Source organism: Mustela erminea, chromosome 4 (assembly GCF_009829155.1).
Source record: "Mustela erminea isolate mMusErm1 chromosome 4, mMusErm1.Pri, whole genome shotgun sequence".
NCBI lineage: Eukaryota > Metazoa > Chordata > Mammalia > Carnivora > Mustelidae > Mustela > Mustela erminea.
Window position 1 is genome coordinate 112,030,070 of NC_045617.1, and position 22,608 is coordinate 112,052,677.

The 22,608-nt window shown below is 38.6% G+C and overlaps 1 protein-coding gene across 1 annotated transcript in view; it reads right to left on the bottom strand.

Annotated features, from left to right (window-relative positions):
• COL9A1 (collagen type IX alpha 1 chain) overlaps positions 1–22,608 on the bottom strand; it is an 83,055-nt gene that overhangs the window by 23,691 nt on the left and 36,756 nt on the right. Inside the window, 13 exon segments of the mRNA XM_032340388.1 lie at positions 619–654; positions 1,217–1,288; positions 1,896–1,949; positions 8,466–8,519; positions 8,627–8,680; positions 9,775–9,819; positions 10,804–10,857; positions 11,268–11,321; positions 11,457–11,510; positions 11,651–11,704; positions 13,146–13,199; positions 16,128–16,181; positions 18,617–18,670. Coding sequence (XP_032196279.1) covers positions 619–654; positions 1,217–1,288; positions 1,896–1,949; positions 8,466–8,519; positions 8,627–8,680; positions 9,775–9,819; positions 10,804–10,857; positions 11,268–11,321; positions 11,457–11,510; positions 11,651–11,704; positions 13,146–13,199; positions 16,128–16,181; positions 18,617–18,670 — 693 coding nt within the window.

A 22,608-nucleotide genomic window follows, 5' to 3' on the forward strand; every position in this document is an offset into this window, starting at 1 on the left:
AGAGGCTTTCACTGTAGAAAAAGGAACCCAGAAAAAGGACTAACTCCAAGTCATGTTCATAGTTCATTTGTTAAGGTCTTGATACAGAAAAACATAAAATATGATGATGTAGGGGCACCTGGGTGGTTCAGTGGGTTAAGCCTCTGCCTTCAGCTCAGGTCATGATCTCAGGGCCCTGGGATCGAGCCCCGCATCGGGCTCTCTGCTGAGCGGGGAGTCTGCTTCCCCCCACCCCCGTCTCTGCCTGCCTCTCTGCCTACTTGTGATATCTCTCTCTCTCTCTCTCTGTCAAATAAATAAATAAAATCTTAAAAAAAAATATGATGATGTAGCTAATAGAAGGCTCCATTGGTCACAAGTAAGCCAACCTGGTGAATGAGAGAGAAGGACACTCTTTTCAATGTGTGCCCTCAGAGGCAGAGTCATTATCAGCTCCTTATCTACTATTATTAAAATAGTAGATAAGGTTATAAACCAAACTGAACTGTAGCTTTCATTCACTATGAAGCACATTGAGAAACACAGCTGGCCTCCAGCCTAGTCCTCACACCCCTAAACCAGCCAGCGCCCCCTGCTGGTGAGGCACCTCCATGCACATATTCTTCTGATAGGACCTACCTGTACACCCTTTGGACCAGGCTCACCGACTACTCCCTGTAATGAATAAAACATAATACTTTTTCAGTATTTTGACATGTTCCACTTTATAATTTCAAATGAACCAACTTTCCTTCTCAGGGTGGTAGATAAGGACAAGTATGAATAATGCGACAGATGAGGACTTGCTCCTCTCCCACAACCTAACAACAGGGCTCAAGGCTGGGCATGGAGCCCACTTTAAAAAAAAAAATCAGGATGACAACCTGGGAACAGCCAGGTAAGGCCTGGAGAAACTGACAGCTGTCCAAAAGCTGGCAACTTGTGATGTTCTCTGATCACATCCACAGAAAATTGGATTGGTAGGAATGTAAATTTAAAACTGAACAGGAAGTATGACTACAACTGGCATTTTTACCTTTTCAACTTTTATATTTTCCTGATGATCATTTATTATATTGCTTTTTTTTTTTTTTGCTTCTTAATCTCAACTTTCAGTAATTTAAGATACTTTTCTTGATAGCTGACTATGATAATTGCTACAAAAAATCTCCACTGTTCTGAAAGCAAACTCATCCTTCCAAATAAGAAACTTTGGGGGGATGGTTAGATATCTTACCCTGTCGCCTTTCATTCCCGGAAGGCCAGGGGGGCCAGGCAAGCCAGGGAGGCCAGGACTGCCAGGAGAACCCTGAAAAATAAACAGTGTCTCCAGATTCACCTTTAACTACGACATTGCAATCACATGAGGCCCACACAACCTTGGGTGTGTGGACTCCTGTCTAAAATAAATGCATGCTGGGGCTGATTTAACTCTGCTCCTCAAATCTGCCTCTCTCCCACACTCTCCGAAAAAAACAGGCCAGCCCCTCCACCCCCTGGGTCCCACCGCGGAGTTCCTGGGTTTGCACCCTTTCCAACAGTGGGCTCGTTCAGTGGGCCTCCCTGCCGTGGTGCGGCTTCTCTCACTGTGTAAACAAGCAGGGTTCAAGAAGCAAAAGGCTGCATTTACGCCCGCTTCTCTTCAGTTCCAAGAACAACCAGAGGCACTTCCGGTCTCCTGGTTTCAAAATGTGTGCTGCAAACCACACTGACTTAAACACCCGCGGAGGGTATCCTAGACATGATTTCAAACTTCACATTTACATTTCCATGCATTCCCATAACAACAGGAATCAAGTAAAGACGATTAAATCACCTTTTGTACATTGTTTTTCTCTCCTTGCTTATTAAAAAAAAAAATGTATTGTGTTTTGTACGAAGCCAATAAACTTAAGGAGATTGGAATTATGACTTACCCGTTTACCGGGTGGCCCTGGGGGTCCCTCCGGTCCTATTTCTCCTCTACTGCCCTGGAGAAACACAGGACCATCAACTGGCTGGTTTGCCCAAACGCAAATGCTCAATTACTATGTCAGTAAAATAACACTTTACGCAGGTTTTTCTTTAAACATCAAAGTCATCAAAGTATTCTACCCGTCTTCGACTGAAGGCAGAGACCTTTACATAAAACAGTTTTTGTTTTTTGTTTTTTGTTTTTTGTTTTTTTTGACCGGCTAGGGCCTTCCCAGCACAGGAGTCACCCTTTTATTTTTGGATGAAAATGTTCACCGAGGAGGAGCTGCAAGGCACAGCCAAGAATGAAGCCGCAGATCCCTCGCTGGAGACCACGGGGATGATCACGTCAGGGACACCAGGGCTCATCACCAAATAGGCCTCAGCACGGGGTCGCCCCCAGCAGCTGCAGGCTCCATGGCCCGGCTCCTCGCTTCCCCGCGAGGGGAAAAAGTCCCAACAACCGAGCCTGTAGCCCCCGCAGTATTTATCATTCAGTGAATGTGTTAATGCTGTTCCTTATGATGACGGCCCCTTAGATAAAAACAGTGTCTGCTACATCTATGTGAAATGACAATTAGTAATTTTCAGCATCTGAATCACAATGTAGCTTATATTATGGTTATCTGTGTACATGTTTTATCCTCTCATTAGATGACATGTTCTTGAGGTAGAAGGTATATCAATTTTGAATTCCACCTAATGCCTAAAACACAGTAAATTTCAGGCCCACAGTATGTTTTAAAGCAGCATCTGGCAAATGATCTTGAACTGCAAAAGAGTGGGGGGAAAAAAGAGAAAGGACAGGGATGTTTGCCTTTAAATGACTAATGCAACTTCAAAAAGACATAATAGAAATTTACAAAGTTTCTGACATACAAAATTCTTTGTTCTACTTATTCTTGTTCTAAACATGTCTCCAAGATTAAATAAACGTTGGAAAGTACAATTTATAATGAAAATATACCAAAAGCAACATCCATTTTGTGAGCCAATTTCAATTCTTTATTTGAATCTCTAAGCCCTTTGAGAAAAGGAGACACATGAATTCTTCAATTTCTTTCCCCAAGAACCTCATACAGTTTTATGCAGTCTGATAAAAGCTTGTTTTAAAGCTTGAATATGTGTTTCTAACACATATTCAGCTAAACTGAATACAAGGTTATTGGATAAATAATCACATTTCCTGGACGGTATATATAAAAATGAAAGTAGTCTTCTGAGTTCATTCTACTTTAAAATAACATGACAACTTCATATTAATTCTTAATATTTATAAATGCTCCTGCTAAGATTATCTGATCTGGCCCTTATGTTATTCTTTTATCTCTAAGTTGAACCAAGTGTCAAGGCCCATTATCTTTCTGAATTTTCAGTTTCTTTGAAGGATTAAGAAATGTTTGCCAAATTACAAGTCTCTAGCTTTGAGCTATACTTAAGTGTCACTTGTCTCAAATGACTTATAGGTGATTTAAAGGAAATGCTCTTTAATACTTTTCAAAAAATTTTATATAAGCAACCTGTCTAGTTGTGTAAGTTTGGATGATACATTGGCCCTTAACCCTTGTGAGCAGCTTAGAAGCCTGAGCAGAGTCTTGTGAGGATGGGCACTGGAAAGATGTAAAACTAGACGAAAACCAGCTGCTGTGATAGATTCTTTTATCCATCTATTAATATAAAGATTGGGTTCTACCCCATTAATTTAGCCCAGCCACTTGAATGCTCAAGACAGATTTTCTTCAGTATATCTGTTCTGTTGGCATTTTCAAATAATTTCTGAACTGCATCTTGATGAAGATCCTAAATGTCATTGGGCTAATATGACTTTAATTCACAGAATAATTAGTAGTCATTGGGAAAACTAATTAATAATATCAGAAGAGGACAGCAGTTCTTGACACAACCTCAAATATTCACTTCCAAACAAATGAACCATTATGCCAAAATAAAGATAACTGACATACTTTTTTTCTCTTTCACAAACCAAAGAGCTAAGTTAAAATAAAGGATTGTGTGGGGGGCTTGGGTGGCTCAGTTGGTTAAGTGACTGCCTTCAGTTAAGTGTCTGCCTTTGGCTCAGGTCATGATCTCAGGGTCCTGGGATCGAGTCCCATATCGGGCTCTCTGCTCGACGGAGAGCCTGCTTCCTCCTCTCTTTCTCTCTTCGCCTGCCTCTCTGCCTGCTTGTGATCTCTCTCTGTCAAATAAATAAATAAAATCTTTTTAAAAAAAAAAGGAACCAAAAAAAAAAAAAAGGAACTACTAGACTTTTAAAATATCACAGAAAAAATGTATTTCATTATATGTGTGTTGTCATAAGTATTTTCCAAAAAAAAAAAAGAAAAAAGAAAAAAAGAAATTTAGATTTTATTCCATTGTGCTGTAGACTGTGATGGTGGTTGTATTTGCTTGATTACCCAAAATGCTAACTAGCTGAAGAATGAACATTATTCTTAGTACCATGCTAATTTTAGAAGTGAGAAATTGTAAATCGTCATACTTAGTCTGAATTATATACTTAAGTGCCTCTCTCTGGGAAAAAAGGATGCTGATTAACGCAGAAGATCAATTATGATTTCTTTAGATTGTTGCTTTTACAAACCCATCTTCATATTAACATAGGAATATCATATTAGTCCTGCCACAATGATAATTTTTAGGTCAGCCACAAAGGTACTTTAAAAATCTAGTCAATTTTGCAGCATTGTATGGTTTGTGTTTTTCTCTGGTGTAGGTTTAGGTATTCCCTCACATACAGAGGGAAATCAAAATCTACAACCATCACAGCTGCTTCACAAATTATTGACAGGGATAATATTCCACGTCCTGGGTGGCACAGGAATGCGGTTCCGATCATTCAGCAACACGCCGTTTGGAGACCTCTGTGCTCAGAGCTGTTGGTGATAGGATGGAGTGGGACTTCCAGAGAAACTGAGAGCTGCTCTGTACTCAGGAGTGTCTCATCTTCAGAAAACTGGAAGTAGATCAGCATGGCACTGATCCCAGTCAGAATCATGAGAGCAAAGCAAAACACAGCTCACTCATCAAAAGTCCTGGCAAGAACTGGGAAGCCTGAATGAGGGAAATGGACCAGGAGTCACGGCGTCCAAGGCCCCCCGCATTCTCCTGCTGTAAACGGGAGTCACCCAGATCCACGTATAAACCAGTAGAGTGGAGCAAGAAAGCCAGAAGCACGATCCAAGTGGTGAAGATACGTGCTCATATGTAATCACTGGAGGTGACCAGAAAACTTCCAGTATGTTTTGCTGTGGCACCGGCTAAAGCTGTTAGAACAATGATTTGAAAGGGGAATACCACTTAATTTCAAAGACGTGCTCCAATTAGCCCTGGCCCGTTAGTAGAACACATTAGAAATGGGTTTTCATTCTTTCTACTCAGCTTTTCAACTTGACATTTACAGGAAAAACTGATAAAACTTGGGAGGAATCGATGAAAATGTGTGAATTTATCTATGTAACTAAATGTAATGATGTAAGATGAAAGAACAAATGTATCTTTCAGTAAGTAGATTTGGTGTTAAAACTCTGCTCAGAACCGTAATGCTTACAACCTCTCATGCACTTTTCTGTAAAATTTATAGGAGGTGAGAAGTCAATTATTACCAACATAAGCAGCATAGAAAGATTTACTATACCTCCAATTCAGTTCATTTTTAGAAATATTTATTGAGCTCTACCTTGTGACAGGCCCTGAGGGGAGAGATGTAGGGAATGCAAAGGTGGGTCAGAGTGGCCCTGCTTCCCTGCAGCTCCCACAGCATGGGGTGAACAGGGCCCGGGGTTACAGGGTTCAGAATAAAGAGAGAGCACTTCTGTCTGGGGCATAGGGCATAAACAGAGATGGTTTCACTGTCGAATTAACATTTCAGTTACACCTAAAAACGTACATGGGCGGCTGAGTCAGGAAAACAGAGAAGGAAACCATCTAAGGGCAGAGTGTAACAAAAGAAAACAAGCAGGCTGAGAAGTGCAGAGACTAATTGGAAATGACCATGGAGTCCAGCATGACTTGAACACAGGCCTTGAGCAAGACACAAGGGAGACATAGAACTACCAGATAAACAGTTCATGATTTGGTACTTCCTTTCCTTGCTAGTGGAAATTCATTGAAGATCTTGAAATAAAGAGGTAATGATCTAGTTGTATTCTGAAAAGACCAATATGGCAGGGTGTGCAGACTGGGACCACTGCCATTCCCCAGGCCTTTGACATTGTGTCTGACACTCTTGTCACCGTGACTGTGGGAACCCCATTGGAGTTCTAGGGTGGAATCCCAGGGAACCAAGAACTATGCCAACCAACATACCAGGAGTACCTTGTTGGGGACCACTGGTAAGGGAAGGAAAGACAACACAGAAAGGCAAATCAGGAGACCTGATAATCCAAGCAGCAGCTAATGATCTGAGCTGGGATGGTGGAGGTGAGCTTAGAAAAGAAGAGTCAAATACAAGAGACTTTTAAAAGGAGAAGATAGAAAGCCCGTGGGTAGCTCAGTCAGTTGGGTGTCTGCTTTAAGCTCAAGTCATGATCCCAGAGTCCCAGAACCAAGTCCTGAGTCAGGTTCCCTGCTCAGTGGGCAGTTTGCTTCTCCGTCTGCCCTTCACCTTGCTTGTGCTCTCTCTCTCGCTCTCTCTCTCTCTCATACTCTCTCTCTCTCAAACAAAATCTTTTTAAAAGGAGGTGGAAGAAAGAACAGGTCCTATTGGAGAGTGGAAATGATGGAAGAAGATCACCAAGGCTTTGAGCCACAGTGACTGGAGCAGTGAGAATCCGGACATTTACAGGAACTCAGAAATCAAAACCCGAGTCAGGCTCAAAGCTTGCATAGTCACGACAGATCTGCCTCCCCTCACGTGAGAGAACGGAACCCCCACCCCATCTCCTTCTGCAGTTCTTGCCTCTAGGTCTTTATACATCCCTTAGCACTTAACTGATGATGGGCCAAGCTCTCTCTACAGTGTCACTTTTTGTGTTCAGTGCATGGACTTGACATACAGCAGGTGCCCCTTCAATTTTATGTTCTCTGCTCTATAAAGTGAATATTACACCTAATAGCCAATATTCTCAAAGTTCCAATGCCTCTCTCCCACACTGTTAAATCTTTCTGGACCAGTCATGTGGCATCTCCACTGTTTATGAATATGTTCTAGCTACAAACTCATTGTTTTGGCAATAAATTTTTAAAAATTATTTTAATTAGAAGTTTACAGGCTTCAAGCAAGACAGAAGAAAAGGATAACTGAGCAGTGAGTGAACAAGAGCATAATGAGGAGCATTGGCTAGTTTCTCTGGCTGCAGAGAAACTTCTAGAAACCACCTGATAGAGCTAAGTTGACAAACATCTGTGAGAAATGGAAGAGTTCGCCTCTTATGTCAAGACACCTGGAATATTTCACTTCTTTGACACATGAAAATCGTCATTCAACGCTCATGAAATGCTTTAAAAGTAACAATACTTGGAAATGTTTATCTGTTCTCACTTGGAGTTCTTTTTGTTACCCGGCAGATTTTAAAAATAAGAACTTAAGCTGAAGGCCAGAGAGAATTTTTTAGAGTTGACATTAAGTATATAATATTTAATTAATCCATTTCTCTCTAAGGGTTAAAGTGTATCTAGTGAAACAATATGATTTGTTGTGTTGGCAGCAAAACAGACACACAGACTCAGACTACAAGAAGTCTGGCAGTTTCTCCAAGGATTAAATAGAGTTATCACATGACCCAGAAATTCCACTCCTCGGTGTTCTACTCAAGAGAAATAAAAACATGTGTCTACACAAAAACCTGTAGAAAAATGTTCCCAGCACCATTATTCATAATGGTCCAAAAGTGGAAACAACCCGAATGTCCAAGAGCAGATGAGAGAATGAAGGAACGCTGGTATGTCCATACTACTGAACACTAGTCAGCAAGAAGAAAGAAGGTAAGCCTTGAAACATGCTGAAGGAAGCCATTCACTGAAAAAAAAAAAAAAAAAAACAACCCACTATATGATTCTATCTTTATGAAATTTTCAGACCAGGCAAGTCAAGACAGAAAGTGGACTAGTGGTTGCTGAGGGCTGAGAGGACTGCGGGGAAATGCTGAGTGACTACAAGTGGACACAGAGGTTCTTTTCTGGGAGGTGATGAAAAGGTTTTAAGATTGTGGCAACGGTTGTATAATTCTATAAATATGCCTTAAATATCAATGAATTGTATGCTTTAAATGGTTGACTCATACGGTATATGAAATATATCTCAGGAAAGCTGTTTTGTTTTGGGCTTTTTATGTTTGTTTGTTTTTTTTTAACCACACTGGAATATTTCCTTCAGTATGAAATAAGAGTCCTCATGCTTTTTAAAAATACTTAAAAAATATTTAAAAAGCAGATTGTATTCACAAATGACATTCTTATTTCACTGTCTCAAACTTGAGAAGGCATTCATGGATAAATGAATGAATGATTAGAAGGACACCCAGAAAAACCCTGAGAAGACACTTCAGAAGGTTCTACAGGAAAGCAGTACTCACAGGAAGCCCTCTGGGTCCTCGGGGTCCCACCTCTCCTGGAGGCCCTTGTTGGCCCTGTTACGAGAAAGGCCGGGAAAGAAAAAAAATTAACACTCCCTGATTCTCTGCTGAGTGATTACAACAGGTAACAACATAAGGAAAGGTAGCTCATGTCATCTTACCGGTTTGCCTGAATTCCCCAACTGACCAGTCTTCCCAGGAGCACCTGTGTTACCCTAAAGGTAAAATGCAACATCCAAAGTAATTCATACAGCAAGTAAGCAAAATCCGCAACCTGTCTTACCCAGACTGGGCATTTCTTACACCTGAACAGCATTAATTTCCCAGTTTCACATTGAGAATTTGGGAGGACATAGAATCTCTTGCTTGGGGGATACATTAAAGTTCTTTAGATCAGGATACTGCACTGTTGTTCCCAGAAGTATAGTAAAGGTATCAAAAAAATGTTCAAAAATGAAGGTCAAATGTCAATACATGAAGCTCTTTACCCAGACAGGAAGAGAAGAAGGTTTTTCTTTCCTCACAATATTAATTATACATTTTCCTTTACCATTTCTATCTCCAATAAACTTCTTGGAGCTCTTTTCCCTGGCACTGACACTATTAAAATTAAGAAGGATCCTGTGAACACGAGGAACAGGAGGAAGGGCTGTTGAAGGGACCCCGCCAGCAAGCTCCAGAGAAAGCACATGTCTGGGGGTCCAGCCCCACCATCCATCTCTCATAGTCCACTTGGGAGGAAGCCTCCCTGCTCAAGATGCTGTGGGCCCCAGGCTCGGAGACTGTAGCCATATAACCTGGTAGTGACCAAATTCTACGTTACTCATGTGTCATCCCTTTTATTTAAAGTAAAGCTATATCTTACCCTTCAATTTTTCCTTCACCTATTGTTTTTAATTTTTGCACTATAAGCACTGGTTGATCAGTTTGAGAATAAAATATCTATCATCTTTTTAGTTTAAGCAAAATCACGTTAGTAATATTCACTGACATAATTTCTGTAGCTTAATCGTAATTTCTTTATTTCAAGTGGTAAAGAGCAATAACATTGTCTCTGTTTAATACTGGCGAAGGAAGACACTTCCAGGAAGGAAGTCTAATCAGTAACACTTTGTCAAAGTGTTCTTTCTGCAGCTAGGAAAGAGATCAGCATTCAAGGCCTTAAAAGAGCCTTTTCAAAAAATTTCTCCTTAGAGTCGAATATAAAATAAAAGGCAGGTTGGAAATACTAAAAATGATAAATAAAACATATTAATGAAAAAATAGAGAAATACAGAAAAGTACTAGTTAAAAAATTTTCGTCTTTTACCTTGTCACCAGCAACACCCTTTGCACCAGGAATCCCAGGTACACCCTAAAAGAGGGCACACAGAACTTGGGCTGAATCACATCAGCGGAGAATCCGTGAGATGTCTTGCCCCCAGCACACTGCCCAGGGGCTGAGAGAATCGTGACAACGCCAAAGCTTTAGTGTGAGAGAGATTCTTCCTAGTTCCCAAATTCTGAGCAGTTCTAGAACTACCCACAGTTTAGAAGGAATTACACTTCACTCTATGTGGCTTGTTAAGTCTGAACACCCTTAGGCAAATCCTATCTCTAAACTATAGTTATTTTTCAAGCATGAATTTCCAAATTATCATCGGTCAAGGGGAGCTTGAATAACAAAACAAAGACCTATTGAAACATTAACCCTGAAGTTGAAAAGCGGAATGGCAGGAGAATGCTGGCTTGAACTAAAATTCGGTGTTACTGGGAGTCCTAATATTCTATAACTGATTATTTTTAAAATGTCAGATAATAAATTGAGGCCCGTCCTCAAATGACCAAGTATCTCTTTATTACCTTGAAACATTTGTCTCCAAGAATACATCTGTATAATCCACGTGACCCTCTAGCCACATCAAGGCAGGGAAACCCCAATTTGAATAATTCAAAATAGCACGCAATCAAAAAAATGGTATCTGATACCTCACATCGTCCAGGGAGCATACTCGCAAGCCCCTTATGGCTCAACTCTGCTAACAAGAACTTCAAAACTGGTGAGGAGGAGGAGGGAGTATGCGCTCCTGGCCCACAGCTCAGAGTTAGTAGAAAGATAAGAAAGACTGACTGAATGAAAGAGAGGAGAAGAATGCAAAATACAAATTAAAGCTTAGTATAGTTATTAGGAAAGAGTTCCTTATTCAGGAAAAAAGTATAAAACGTAAAACTACAAAAATGTAAAACTAAGCCATCAGGTATCTTCCTGAAACTTAGCCAATTATTTGTTTCTCTCTAAAATTCATATTTTCTAAATACTCAGCTAAATCAGTAAACATTTAAAGAGCCAAATACTCACAGGTAAGCCCTGCAATCCTGCATCACCAGGAGGCCCAGGCTTCCCGGGTTCACCCTGAGAAAAGAAGTTTTTATTGCATCATTGAACCCGTGTGAATTGCTCTACGTCTTTCAAGTAAAGAAAGGACACAGGGCTTCTGTGTAGAAGGATTCTCCCTACAGGTGACCTTATGCGCACTTTTATGATATGATCCCATTCAGGGCAGGGGCAGGTGGTGATACGGGATAGGGCAGATGGACTAAGGACATAAAATAAATCAAAACACACAATCTCTTTCAGCTGCTTTCATCGACAGGGCAATTCTACTGAGTTCCTAAAACCAAGTAAACATACTATTCTAAAAGTATTTCTGAGGTGACATTTGATGAAAAAACGGAGGAAAAAAGCCAAACCAGCTGAGTAAATCTCCCTGTCATGTAGTCATGGAAATGCTGGGCTCGGTTTGCCAGGGTTACAAAAGGTACCTTTGTCCCAGGCATTCCAGGTATCCCGTCACGGCCATCCACACCTGGCAAGCCCTAAAAAGACACAAAGAAACACATTGTGTCTTAGAAACAGTCACATTCTTCTTCCTTTCATTATTTTCTAAAATTTTATTACAAGTTAATAATCACTTCAAAAAATGGGGTGGGTGACTACGGCTCAGGACATACCATGTCTCCTTTGGTTCCAGGGAGGCCAGGAATTCCTCTAGAACCTTGAGGCCCCTTGCAGGGTAGAGGGGAAAGGAGAGACAAGACAGGCTCATTCATCACGGCACTTTGGCCACATCAAAGAGGTAAGCATAATCAGCAGAGGACACCAGTAAGCACGATGTTTATAGTGATTAACACTAATCTGAACTCACTCTATCTCCCTTGGGACCTATTTCTCCTGGAGGTCCTCTCTGTCCTTGGTCACCCTGTATGAAAATAAAGTGAAAAGCAAGAGTTACTTATTGATAGACTTTTGAAACTAGAGAACACCATCCATATTACCTTATGACTGCTCTTTCATTTCAGTGCTTTGCTCTATCATGGGTGCCTAGCTCAAGAAATCATTTATAAAAATTACATCTTAAAATTTTATGTTGGGATAGGAATGATAGAGAATTACATGTCTTTTTATTTCATTTTCAATGTGTAAAGCTTCTGTGCCCTTTTGATGTATAGGTATAATAAAATTAAGATCCGTACTGTAGGTAATCTTAACATCAGTAACTATGTCTACATTATCAGCTAAACTCATTGACTATCATGGTGGGTTGAGGTTTGGGTCAGTTGCCAATCTTTTTTCCATATTATTTCATTCTCCCGGCAATAAAAACGGTTTCTGTCAAAATTATCTGTGGCTAATGTTGATTTACGGTATAGGTGGTAATAAATGAGAGGATATGTCTTCCTTAAAGTATAGCTTTTGTTGAACTGCAGAACTACTCTAAAACCTCAAATGCCTTCCTGTCGCTATCAGATCAGTTCAAATTACTCACATTGGCATAAAACACTCTCTACAATGTGATCGTCCTTTATCTATTCAATTTTCATCTTCTCAACAGAAACTTTCCAAGCTAGGCAGTAACAATCCCTTAGACAACACACACCCCATTACCACCAATTACTCCCATCACGGAGTATCACCTGGACTCTGTCTGCTCCTTTCCCACCCAGAATGGCTTTCCATTTCAGCCTGCCTCTAGGATCCTCCTCTTACCAGCAGTACCTCTACCACCTACTCCAGCGCTGGATCTTTTAACGTATGACAGAGTTATATTCTGTCTTCCCCACTGGGCCATAGGAGCTTGATAATTGAAAACTCTATTGTCTTTATACCTTTTCTACTTTTTTGGTGATAAAGGTGGTTATTATATGGGTGGCTTTTTTATTTATTTCCAGAAAAGGTGTGAGGCAGCCTATAATAATGACACATGTACATATAGCAGTCAAAATATAAAATATAGAAAATATAGAGAAATATAGAAAATATAGAGATCAAAAATCATAGAAAAGGAGCAAGAACCTGAAATGAGACAGTTACTGTGACTCTAAACTTCCTGGTAGTTATAACAAAAGGAAAACACAGCAAACATAAAACTTAACAATTTGACTTCACCTACTTGAAAAACAAAAACCCTCGTCAAGGCAAAAGAACATTTCTCTTTATTCAAGGAAGTGATGCTTATCTTAACTAAAATTTGTTTAAATAAATATAGAAACTATTGCCCATTTTTCCACTGTATTCACATGTAAAAGACACACACACACAGACACACACACACACACACACACATACATACTGCACTTTATCACTGGTCAATCATTGCTAAATAACCTATCATTGGGTCTGGTAAAAGGAAAACTACTTACAGGTGCACCAGGAAGACCTTGAGGCCCAGGTTCTCCATCTAAGCCCCGAGCACCCTGCAAAAAAAAAAAAACAGCATAAAGAAATGAAATTGAAATCGGTCATTAAAGGGCACATCAGTCTTTCCATAGAACTTTAATAGCCATATAAAGAAGGAGGTTTTGTGCCTGGAATATAATCTGTATACATCAGTGTATTATTATACATCGTATATAATATATCACTGTATATATTATACCAGGGAGTATGCCATTGGACACCTCAGATATGAAAACACAATTTTACGTCTCCTCATCCCACCAAGAGTACTGACGGCCGATCTTTCCTACCACTCTGGATATTTTAAGTTCACATTGCAGCCATTTTTGATTGATGACATGAACTAAAAACACTGGTCCCTATTAAAGGAAGTTGGCAAACCTATGGCAGGAGGTTGGGTAGTTACCCTCCAGGGTTCTCAGGATTCCTGTGCTTTTCATGAATGGTGAAGACTAAGGAGCCACCGAAAGAATAGAGCAGTTGCCATGGACTGTGCTGCAGCCACAGCTGTGGGTAGGATTCTGTGATGCTGGATTTCTGCCAAGATCCACAATCCGAAGTCCAGTCATGTGATTTAGAAGAACGAATCGTAATAAGGATTTGAGTATCCCCCATTCCATCCTTGATAGACATTAGGTTCTGTTTATATAAAAATAATCCATCTATTTTCTTAACAACAGATTTGTCCTACCAAGGGATGGAAACTAGAGTTTTATAAATCTAATTATCTTGAAATCAGTTGTGACTTGGCTATACTGTAAATATCACCTCCTTAGTTAATAATAAGAATCAAAATGTGATTTTAAAACAAAAGTATGAGGTCTTTTTTTTTGGTGCTTTCTACATATACTGCCTGACAAAATACAACTCCCTTCTTCAAATCTTTTTCTCATCTGCTAAGTGAATGAGAAGGCAAAAGGGTGACTGAAGTCAACAGGCCATTTCCTAATGAATAGGGTTGAGACAAGGAGATGATAAAATAAATGGAAAACAGTCAAAAGAGTGCTGGATGGATGTCAGGCCAAGAAAACCAGGCAGACAGCATCTGTAGTGAGATTTAAGAATTAGAAAACCTTTGATAGAAGGTTCAGAAAAGGTAGAATCAAAGAAAGAACACCACTGAAGCAGAAGCACCACAGAGCCTTGAAATTCTTTGATCCCTAAAAACTAGAGCAGAGCAGAAAGCATTGTACATTCACCAGGGAAGAAGAGGTTTGGAAGACTCAAAAAAGACCTTGAATTCATCATTCACCCTGCGTTGTGAGCAAGGAGCCCAACCTTTGCATTACAGAATCGGCTGTGATGCGCTCACTCTCTCTTATTGCTGTTCAGCATGAGCTCAGACCCAAAATGCTGTTACTAGGCAACCACTCCAGGGGTCTCAGTTCATGAGAAGAGCTTGCTTTTTTTTTTCTTTTCTTTTTTTTTTTGTTATTGAAAGCAATTTGACAGAACTCAAAGGAAATGAGAAATTTTGAAAAATGCCAAGTAAAAAAATACCTCAAATAAAGAGCATATCAAGAACAGTAATCGGTTTCGAAGTGTGAGGTCACATACTTTAGATGATTTAAACCCAGAAAAAACAAAGGCCTAGGTATCAGCAACTTCAAAATCAATGGGGTTTATTTCTAATAACAGGAGATAAACACAAAATATTACTTAAGGTAATATGAATATAGAAACATGAAAATTTTTTTAAAAACAGTATTTTTAGAAAAGAAATATTCTAGAGGAAATGGAAGAGTAAAACGGGCAGAATGAGAATTCCTAGAAGGGACAACAAGGCTGAAAAAAAATGAAGTTGAAGGAATCTGTCACAAAATAATTCCTTCCGTTTCCAAAAATGTTTATTTCTTTTAGAAAAATTTAAATTTATTTATTGAGCACCTACAATGTGCAAGTTATTCCCTCTTAGCTGTTAATAAAAGTCTCTGTGCTTCTGTGCGAAAGGAAGCAAATTAGCCACAGAGGTTCTAAAGAGGAAGAGGCAAGGGTCAGGTGTGGTAGTGGACAAAGTGCTTTTATTGTCTTTCCTGGAACCCACAAACTGGCTTTCCTAATATACTAAGTGGCAACCATTTTCTTAAAAATCTGACAGAGAAGCTGGGCACACCCCTACACACACACACACACACACACAGTGAGAAAAACATTTCTGAGCACAACAGGAACATTCAGGTTTCCGGTGTTCATTTTCACTCATCCAAGCATTTCCCATTCTTCATCCTCCAGCAATGGGAACACGTCATCCTTCCAGGCCTGGCATTCTTCTAATGCCGCCTCATTCATGAGCCCTCCCAGTTCCCTGACCAAGAGTGGTCACTCCTTTGTCTTCACTCCCTCACACCACTTGCCCTCAAATTTGTGTGTCTCTTTTACATTGTAGTTAGCCATCTACTCATTTGTTTCTCCCAATGAAGAACAAATTTGAAGTCCTTTTTCCTCTTTGAATCTCCCCACCATCTCACAGTGCCTTGCTATGGAAATGGGAGGAGAATCTGGTTTTTGAGACTGGGCTAAGGACAGGTTGGAAGTGCAGGGAGTATTCTTGTTGGGGACAGAGCTCAGCGATCAGCCCGGAGGGAAAGCCGTGGATGGTCCTCGTGTCCTTGGGGAGATCTTGCCTTCTCTTGCCTCTCCCTTTCCATCCTCTCCTGTCTTTGCTTTGATTTCCAGTATTAACTATTAATAATGATGAAGATGTAAAAAGGTAACATCCCTGTTTATTCCTATCTACCAAGATAATTTAAAATATATAGTACATAAGTATCACACATACTACTCACTTCTGTCATCTATGTTTATAACAGAAATGTGAAAACTTAACCAAATATCTACTAAGCAAATAAGAAATTAAAAAATGATGTTGCTGAAAATAAGATATTTTTAAATGGGAAAATTTTTAAATATTTATACATTTTGATATCCTATCATCATCATCTTACTTTTTCTCCTTTGGCCCCAACTATGCCAGTGATGCCTCTTAATCCCTGGGCTCCCTGGGGGGGAAAGAAAAGAACAGTGAATTGTTTTAGTTGAAGCACACACTTATTTATCTCATCACAAAAGTTGCTCCAGAAGGAGGTTAACATAACCAAAGGTAACATTAAGAAATAGTGACATCATGTAAACAAATGTTTCTAGTTTAGAAAGAAAAAAAAAATCCAAGGAGAATTCTTCTGATGCTAAACACTCTTCTGAAACTCTGAAGACATACAAAAACCTGGAGGGGAAGCAATTAATGATAACAAAAAAGTAAACATCATTATCATAAGAAAACCACAATCATGTATTTTGACTTACTTTTTAACTCAGGTACAGAATACATTGCCATTTCTACTTCCTTCATGATTTGTAACTTAGTTACATGTAAGATGATTGTGATTTTAAACCTTGGAGTTAATTTCTCCCCACCAACGTATGCCATCAAAGGCCATTCAATTTCCAGGGTCCACAAAAGCTTCTGACGGTACATAGAGCTGAAATCTCTACTGACCACTAGGAGTCACTACACCCCCGTATGGCATTCTACATTCCCACCTGGAGCAGCAGGAATCCATCTCACCCCATCTCGGGCAATGGAGTGGGTAAACCTAAAAATAAGGCTGTGAGTGTGATTTCTAGAATCTTCTTCAATACTGAAACAGCAGGGCTCCAGGAGTGGATCCTGTAAAGAGTGAGCCTACGTGTTCTCCTGGGAACAGCAGCAGGTAGACGCCCCTTCAGGAAGGTAGAGCAACCACTTCTAAGCAATTTGCTAACGGTGTGCTGTGACTGGCTTCAGATCAAGTAGCTCTAAGCCAGTCATTCTCTTGGGCTCTCCCTTGGAGTAAGTGGGGCAGTTCTCTGGCCAACTGGGCCTGCGTCCAGATAAGTCACAAATTTGTGTAGATCAGTTAGGAATGACCTGACTGTGTAAGATTATCCAGCACAGGATAACCACTTGAGATATAAAATGTGGCCATATTAGATTCAAACTGCTCTTTCTGAAGCTAATTCTACAAAAAGAATTCCAAAAATATTTGGGCCAATGGCAGTGACATGAGAATGCCATGTATTATCTCTTAAGGTGACTACTTTGAAGGACAAAGCTTGTGTATAAATGTTTCCAAAAGCATATAGCTTAAAAAAAAAAATCTGTGCATTGCTTTATAGATGTACATTTAAAAAGTAAACATTTGTGAAGTTTATAGAAACATTTTGGTAAGCCTACTGCCAAACATCAGAACGTCAGCAAGCATTAACAATAGTCCCCAGTAGACCACTTGAGCCAGGCAGATCCCAACAGATATCCTTAATCTGTGAAAACATTTTTAAATGCTGCTTGCAAAATCCTGTTCTGAGGATTTGGGGGGTGGCTTAAAAATAATTTAGGTCCCCACTAAATTTTCATCAGATCAAAAAAAAAAAAAAAGCATATGTCTCGCATACTATTTCTATCTCTCTCTTACCAAATAGAGCCATCTCCTTGTCTCCTTTCAAAGGCTCAGGGAAGACAATCTTCTGAAATAAACACCTTGTATTCCTCCAGGTTTTCTTAAAGTTCTCATGTAGCTTAAAAGCAGTGACCATTTCTTACAAATGCTCAAATTCATCTCCTCTAGCTCGAATTTCTTTCAGCTCTGGGGTAAGTATTAATCCACACAGCTCCCTGAACTCTTTTGTAAAAGGCCAGTTGTTTGGGGGAAGAGCAGAGCAGGGCAAGGAATGATGGCCCTATGTTTGTCCTCCCTAACCTGAGCCTGTCCCTCACCTAGCAAAGACCTTAGCTAGCTACAGTGTTCAATGAATATTCAGAAATTATTATTTCCATAATTGTTAACTACTCATCTTGACAAGAAAAAAAGTGTGGGAATTCTACTTTTGTATACAAAAGTAATGTAAATTTTGATGTAGCAAACACTTTAAATTGAAGTATGGCAATGTCCCAAATTACCTCATTGTGCGTATAATTGCAGCAATCTGCCAAAGCACAAGGGACTAACTTTTTATTAAGAGACCTGATTATAAGCAATTAAGAATGTTCTAATTATAATGATTATATGCTGGCATAAGGTACATTAAATCCAGTGGTTGAGGTACCTTCTGCATATTCAGGGTACATGAAATTTTCTATATCATGTGAAAGTACCATAGAATATAAAAGACATATATCAACCTCTGTGTTCAATATTTGCTTTCAGATTGCCTAGCCCTAAAATCTAGTAAATGAACATACGTAATTGTAGGTAAAATTTTTCTGTTAAAATGGTGCTTGATTATACAATGCGGATTCTTCCTATTTTGAAAAAATGGTAAACTCCCAATGCTGGCTTGGTGGGAAAATATGTTAATATAATACTATTAATCCAAACGCTAAACAGAAAATATTCCGTTAGTCGTGAAAAAAGAATATTTGCATATTCAAGTTAAATATTTTTAAAGACTACTTTACTGGAGGTCCCTGAGCTCCAACTTCTCCTTGTTCCCCTTGGTCCCCTTCTTCACCCTAATAAACAACAGAAAAGCACACCAAGTGTTATTCCACCAAACGAGCATAGATAGATAACTCAGCACATCTGAAATTCACTTGGCATCCCCTGAGTTATGTTACCATACTTTCTTAAATTAGTTTATATGAGTAATCCATATTCATTGTAGGACATTCAGAAAATACAGAGAAGTTTACAAATAAGTCACCCAAATCCCACCTTTCAACTATAAATAACCAGTAACATCTTGGACACTTCTCTATAAAGGGGTGGATGGGGAGGAAAGGACAGAGAGAGAACATATATATATTCACGTTCTCAGTGTGTGTGTGTGTGGAGGGGGGTGTTACTAGGAAAATATGATCATTGTATGCAAACTTTTCCATCAACTACAATATTATTTATTTGAGGTTTTCATTTTTTACTTTTCTTATTATAATTTTTCTACCATATATAATTCTTTAAAAAGCATTTAAATCAGTCTTTCTTTTTATGGCTTATACCTTTGATGTCTCCCACAGAAAAGCTTTCTTCACCTCCCGAATATATAAATATTCATCTGTATTTTTCTTCTATAATTCTATAGTTAAACTTCTTAAATAGAAACCTTTAATTGATTTTAATATAAAATATAAAGTAGAAATCTATCATTTTGGAGGTGGGTGGGGTGATCGGGTAAGAGGGTGATGGGCATAAAGGACGGCGTGTGAGGCGATGAGCACTGGGTGTTACATGCAAGCGAGGAATTACTGAATTCTCCATCTGAAACAAATGATGTACTATATGTTAGCTAGCTGAATTTAAATTTTAAAAAAAAATCTGTCATGTTCTTTTTTTCTGGTAATTGCTCACCTTCTCTAATATCATTTACTGAATGCAAGATTCTCTCCACAGAGCCTGGAAAATCCTTCTTTAACATATAGTAAATTATGAATATACTTGTTTCTAGATTTCCTACTCTGCTCTTCTGATCTGTTGTATGAATTTGTCAATATCACATTTTAATTATTGAAATTTTAGAATACATTTTAATTTCAAATAGAATTCCTTTACCTTTGTCTTTCTTTTATGGTTACTCTTATCTTTCAGTTTTTCCTAAATGTTTGCTCTTCCAGATTAACTTTAGGAATGTCTGGAAGATCTTCACAAAAAAACTACTTGCTTCAAATTAGGACTGCTCTGAACTAAAAGATTAATATGGAGAGAACTAGAATCCTTACAATACTGAGTCTATCTTGGAACTCAATGTATCTCCCTATTTAATCAAATCTTTTACTTTCCTTCAATAAAGCTTTGTTCTTTTCCTCATGTTAGTTTTGAATATTTAAATTTGAATATTTAAATATTTAAATTAAATCTTGACACTTTGGTGGTGATTGCCAATGGAATCTTCTTCCATGTTGTTTTCTAGCTAATTATTGTTTGACTTTTTGATATTAATTTTATAACTTCTGATATACTTTAAAATGTTAGTATATTCTGAAAAAAAATCCAACTGCTGTTTCTTACAGAAAGATCACTTGACTGACTCTGAAAAAAAATATTATTCCCTCTGACAAGTTACTTTTTACAGAAATATACTGCCCTACATGTCCTGTAGTAATGAATGTCTTAAATTGTAAAATTAATCATGAGAAAAATTATTCATTTTTAATATTATGTGCATAATATTATATAAAAATCTATTCCTGTTGTTTCTTTATTACATATTTCAATTCACCCATGTTCTTGTTCTATAGATTATAATAGTGCTTGTCACACACACACACACACACACACACACACACAGAAATGCAGAAAACTAAATGGCAATATTAATATAGAAACATAGAAACTTTGGGCATAAATGCAAAGAACTAGGTTATGCCTAAGTCATTTATACTTGACTTTTGAATCAATTATACCTAGTGGTTTCAGTCTTATAATTTTACTCAGATTATATTCCATAAAAACACCTGACTGATAGCGAAGAGAGGTAGTCCCAGTGAGAAAGCCAATGAATTAGCTATTTCAAGGAATGGATAAGCAACACATGTGTGTAATTAAATGCTACCTGTATGCCCTTGCCTAACTATCAAAACAACAGTGACTGATATGTGCCAGTAAGCTTTCATTAGCAAGGTTTGGGGTAGTTTCTTTTCTTTTTTTTTTTAAGATTTTATTTATTTATTTATTTGACAGAGAGAGAGATCACAAGTAGGCAGAGAGAGGCAGAGAGAGGAAGGGAAGTAGGCTCCCTGCCTAGCAGAGATCCCAATATGGGGCTCAATCCCAGGACCCTGGGATCATGACCCGAGCTGAAGGCAGAGCCTTTAACCCACTGAGCAACCCAGGTGCCCCAGGTTTGGGGTATTTTCCTACAGATTCCAGGATAAGCCCTGGAGTAATATAGATGATTTAACTATCTCACCAGCAGATGAGTAGCACACAACTAATCAATCAATAACCACAACATAATGACAAATTTAGGAACAGCAATTTGTTATCGTTTTACTGAAAGATTGTTGACTATTCATTCTTTTATTTACAAATTTTAAAATCTTTGTTAACTAATTTGTAGAGTAAATTCAAGGCAAAATTGTGAACCCACTTTCAGTTTACAGTTCAGTGCATCGATTACCCTTTTAAGGCTCATTTTTCAATGAGCTATTGTTATCCTTTGGTCCCAAGTAAATTTTCTTTTTTTTTAAGATTTTATTTATTTATTTGACAGACAGAGATCACGAGTAGGCAGAGAGGCAGGCAGAGAGAGGAGTAAGTGGGCTACCCGCTAAGCAGAGAGCCCAATGTGGAGCTCAATCTCAGAACCCCGAGATCACGACCTGAGCAGAAGGCAGAGGCTTAACCCACTGAGCCACCCAGGCGCCCTCAAGTAAATTTTCAAAGACACCACTGAAAGGTGTGAGTGACACAGCATGTGAAATAAATTAAAGGAGTTTTCAACAATGACTAGTAAAATTTTGGCCAATTTTCTCACACACCAAAACTTCTTCACTAAAATCAAGCCAAATTTGAGAGTCTGGATAACTAACTTGTACAGGTGTCAACAATAATTGGTTTCTTGAGGAGAGGGGGAAAGTATTCTAATTGACACCTCTATCCCCAAATGGGATTGTAAAAGTTCCCCTAAAGAAAAGGGGTCATAAAAGGAGGAGGAAGGGAGCATGGCATCAAAAATAATAGAAGTCTGCCGAATCTGTTTGACTACATGCATTACCTCATGAATATCTTTTGGTATAATGTAATATCCTTACACATCTTTTTCTGTGGTTAGATAATATTCTATTGCATGGCCATGTCACACTTAATTTAGCCAGTCTCCCGTGGTTGCACATTTTTTTTTCACTTCTGTTCTCCTGGCACTTAGAATAAACTCTGGCACACAGAAGGTACTTTAAAAATATTTGTTGAATTTTTTTCAATTATGAATTTCAAGACTGAATGGAGGAATGAACAGGCAGAAAAGTCTCTGAAGTACTCAACTTTTTTCTACTTTCTCCAATTTGACAGTAAGAACCCAGGTGTTACAGTCCAGATAAATAAAATGCCTTAATTACTCAGGGCCCAAGTAGTAAAAGACTAGAAATAAGTGTCCAAACTGTAACAGGGTAGGGAAAATTGGCTTACTTATCCTGATTATCTCAGGTTGTTCAACAGACTGATTTTAGCTAGAGTTCAAGGATATCAATCCCTGACAATATAATAAATTGCCTCTTCAGTTCTTAACTTCCAAAGAAAAAGACTAATTTTCTACGCAATAAAGGTCTAGAAGGACATAGTCAACAAAGTCTAGAAAACCCACATTAATAAGAACAGTTTGGCTTTGTAAAATATCACAGAACTAACAGACAACACTTCTGTTATGCAGGAAGTCAAATTCTTAGACATTTAAAGCCAATATGCACCAGTTGATTTTTAAAAGAGCAAGTCAGTCATCATACTTTAAATTTCTGCC